Source organism: Cyanistes caeruleus, chromosome 4, assembly GCF_971803275.1.
Source record: "Cyanistes caeruleus chromosome 4, bCyaCae1.hap1.1, whole genome shotgun sequence".
Lineage (NCBI taxonomy): Eukaryota > Metazoa > Chordata > Aves > Passeriformes > Paridae > Cyanistes > Cyanistes caeruleus.
In genome coordinates this window covers 6809363-6812064 of record NC_141704.1, presented here as the reverse complement: position 1 = coordinate 6812064, position 2702 = coordinate 6809363, and the positions used below count along the sequence as shown (strand labels likewise).

The 2702-nt window shown below is 41.7% G+C and overlaps 1 protein-coding gene across 3 annotated transcripts in view; it reads left to right on the top strand.

Annotated features, from left to right (window-relative positions):
* The first annotated feature begins 89 nt into the window (after nucleotides 1-89).
* The window catches only part of CCDC3 (coiled-coil domain containing 3), a 51532-nt gene continuing 48919 nt past the window's right edge, over nucleotides 90-2702 (top strand). For 2 of the 3 annotated variants that reach the window (XM_086886543.1, XM_086886542.1), the window contains exon 1: nucleotides 92-136. Coding sequence is in view for 1 of the 3 variants with exons in the window: in XM_086886541.1 (XP_086742667.1) it covers nucleotides 134-136 (3 nt within the window). In the remaining 2 variants the exon portion in view is untranslated. Of the gene's footprint in view, nucleotides 137-2702 lie in introns of all 3 variants that reach the window. The other variant, XM_086886541.1, reaches the window with a different exon arrangement.

Genomic DNA, 2702 nt, shown 5'->3' with positions numbered 1-2702 from the left:
TTTGAAACCATCCCCCTTTTTTATAGGCTGTGCTCTGGGTGGGGTTTAGTACAAATCTCTTTAAAAGCCCCAGTAGTTGCTCCTTGAGGCCAAGTCTGAGCTGAGCACAGGTGCTGCTGAATCACAGCTGGACATGGTGAGTTTTGGCACCAATAGTGTGTTCCAGAGTAGAGAGAAAATATGGAAAGGCGCTTTAGGGTCCTGGAGGATTTTTGTATCGGATATGTGAACTTAGTGCTGGAGCAGGGGAGCTCAGGAAGGTAAACTTCTTAAGAGGCATTTTCTCTTCTTTATTCTTTGCAAGCAAAGGGCCATCTAAGATTTTGGGCTGCTTGAGACTGTAACCAGTAAAGTGCATTTTGGGATTGAGCACGGGAAGATTGTGTTTGAGAGTGAGAGCTGGGTTAATATATTACTTTGTTTTTTTCCCTTTGTAAACTCTTCAGTGTGATATCTCTACGTACCAAATCTCAAAGAGCTTCCTAGATTACAGCTGGCTCCCATAGAAATATCATTTGCCCAAACCATTACCCCAGAAACATCTCATCCTTGAACTTGGGAAAGAAGAATACTGTTGAGTGAATGTAACTAGGGGAATTTGAGAGAGAAAAAATAATTTCTAAGGAAATTATTTTCTAAGGAAAAGATTAATATATTTCAAGGACCACCTGGATTTCAGATGACTGAACTGTGTTGGAAGAATGTGCTGTTTTCTCCTTGTTCCTGTGCTTGCCACTTTCATTTTTCAGCACTTGTTTGCCACTAAGCTCAGGGAGGCAAAATCAATAGTGTTCCAACATTAATAATTGAGCAAAGTAGGCAGCCAGCTGAGTAAACCCCATCTCACTTGAAATCAGAGCAGTTACTCCTGGCTTGAGCTAATATATCTGAGAATTAGGTACAGGCTGAGGAAGAAAATGGGATAAAACCACCAAAATAAAAAAAAAAAAGCCAAACAGCTGGCTCCCCCCTGTGCTGTGCTGTCATGATTCTCTCCAAAGGAGTGGTAGAAGTGAATAAGGATTGCTCTCTTGAATCATTCTGTATCGGGATGCAATCAGGCAGAATGGTTTGAAAGCATCTTTAGTTTGTAGGAATGAACTCTCCAGGGGTCTGAGTGCTATTTCCAGGTTTCATCCTAAAGCATAAATCATGTACTTATTGAGAGCTGATCGTATAAAGGACACAAAGAATAAAAGAGTCTGAGCTTTTAACTTGGGGAGTGAAAAAAAGAAAAAAGGCAAAAAGCACACTACTGGAAATGTTTCTGAAGGGCATTTGGATACTTTCACAATTCAGAGTGAGAATCCCACTAGAATGTGATGCTCCACAACACCCTCTCACTGAAATGCTGCCATTTCTGGAAAAGACTGCAATAAACTCCAAACACCCCTAGTGAAATTATACAGTGCTTAAGGGACACGGTCTCTTAATCCCAGCAAGTCATTGAGCAGTAGGATCTCACATTAGATTGTCATACCACCCTGGTGGCTTCTGCAATTTATAGATGAAAGTTGCCTACATGATGTCTTCTTTGAAAGTACTGGGTTTGGGAATCTCTAGATCAAACCTGCTCATAAATATTGAGAAGAGGGGTCTTCTCTGAGGGATAGTCTTGTTTTAATGGGGCAGAACATCAGTAAAGACATAAATCATATCTGAGACAGGAGGATATAGCTGGCAAAGGAATTCAATGAGGATTAATGCCAAGGTGTCAGCAATCTAGGAGATGCATGATAGCATCACTGCAGGGCCATAAGATAAAAAATACCATGTACAGTTTTCCTTTCTTTCAGGGAATCTCCTGGGTTCCTTTTGCAGTGTGTCTAGGAAAAGTGCTCTGAATTCTAAGTAGTGTGAGGAGGCAGACAGCCTGATTTAAAGGTGTTAAAATATTGGCAAGGGATGGGAGCATCCACAAGGAATAGCACTCTGGGGTGGTGCTGAACACTCACTGCATCAGGGCTGTTAGGTGTGGTGTTGAGGATGAGCCATGTGATGCACCAAGTTATCCCATTGAGACTTGCATGCCATTTCTGCAAGGAGTAAAAACTGCCTGTCATCTCTGTAAAGGGGAAGAATCAAGAAAACATTATGAACTGATGCATGGGGGAATCCTACTGCTGTGTATCGAAGTGTCCTTTAAAAGGATGACACAAACTCCAGATGGGGACCCAGTTTGTTATTTGGATGAAGCCTGTAGGAGTGAGTTTAGGAAAAGCTCAGCTAGTGCTGCATTTCAGCAGGGTGGAGTTTGTAGCTTTTCTCCCAAACAGCAGAACAAGATCAAAGCCTTTTATTTGTATGGCTTGCAATGTGGTTTTTATTATTTCTTTTCAATGGCCTGTGACACAACAAGAGTTGTGGCACGAAGAGATCATGATATCCAGAAGCAAATGAAACTAAAGCTTTTCTAGATAGGACCCATCTGTATCTTCTCTCTGAGCTCTATCTTTCCCCTTTGGCTTCCTGTGCAGCAGTTGGCAGCATGTGTAAATCCAGAAAAACGTTGCAGAGCCAGGGGAAACCCAGGAGGCAATTAATTCATCTTGAAACAGCACAGCCTAAACAGTCACCAGTGACCTGAACTGTGTATACAGACAGTTCAGGTAATTGTGCTGCCAACTTGCCATCAGGGCTGGATTTTTATGAATAATTTTTTTACAGTGAGCAGCACATATTGTCATTAAATATGTCAGTGA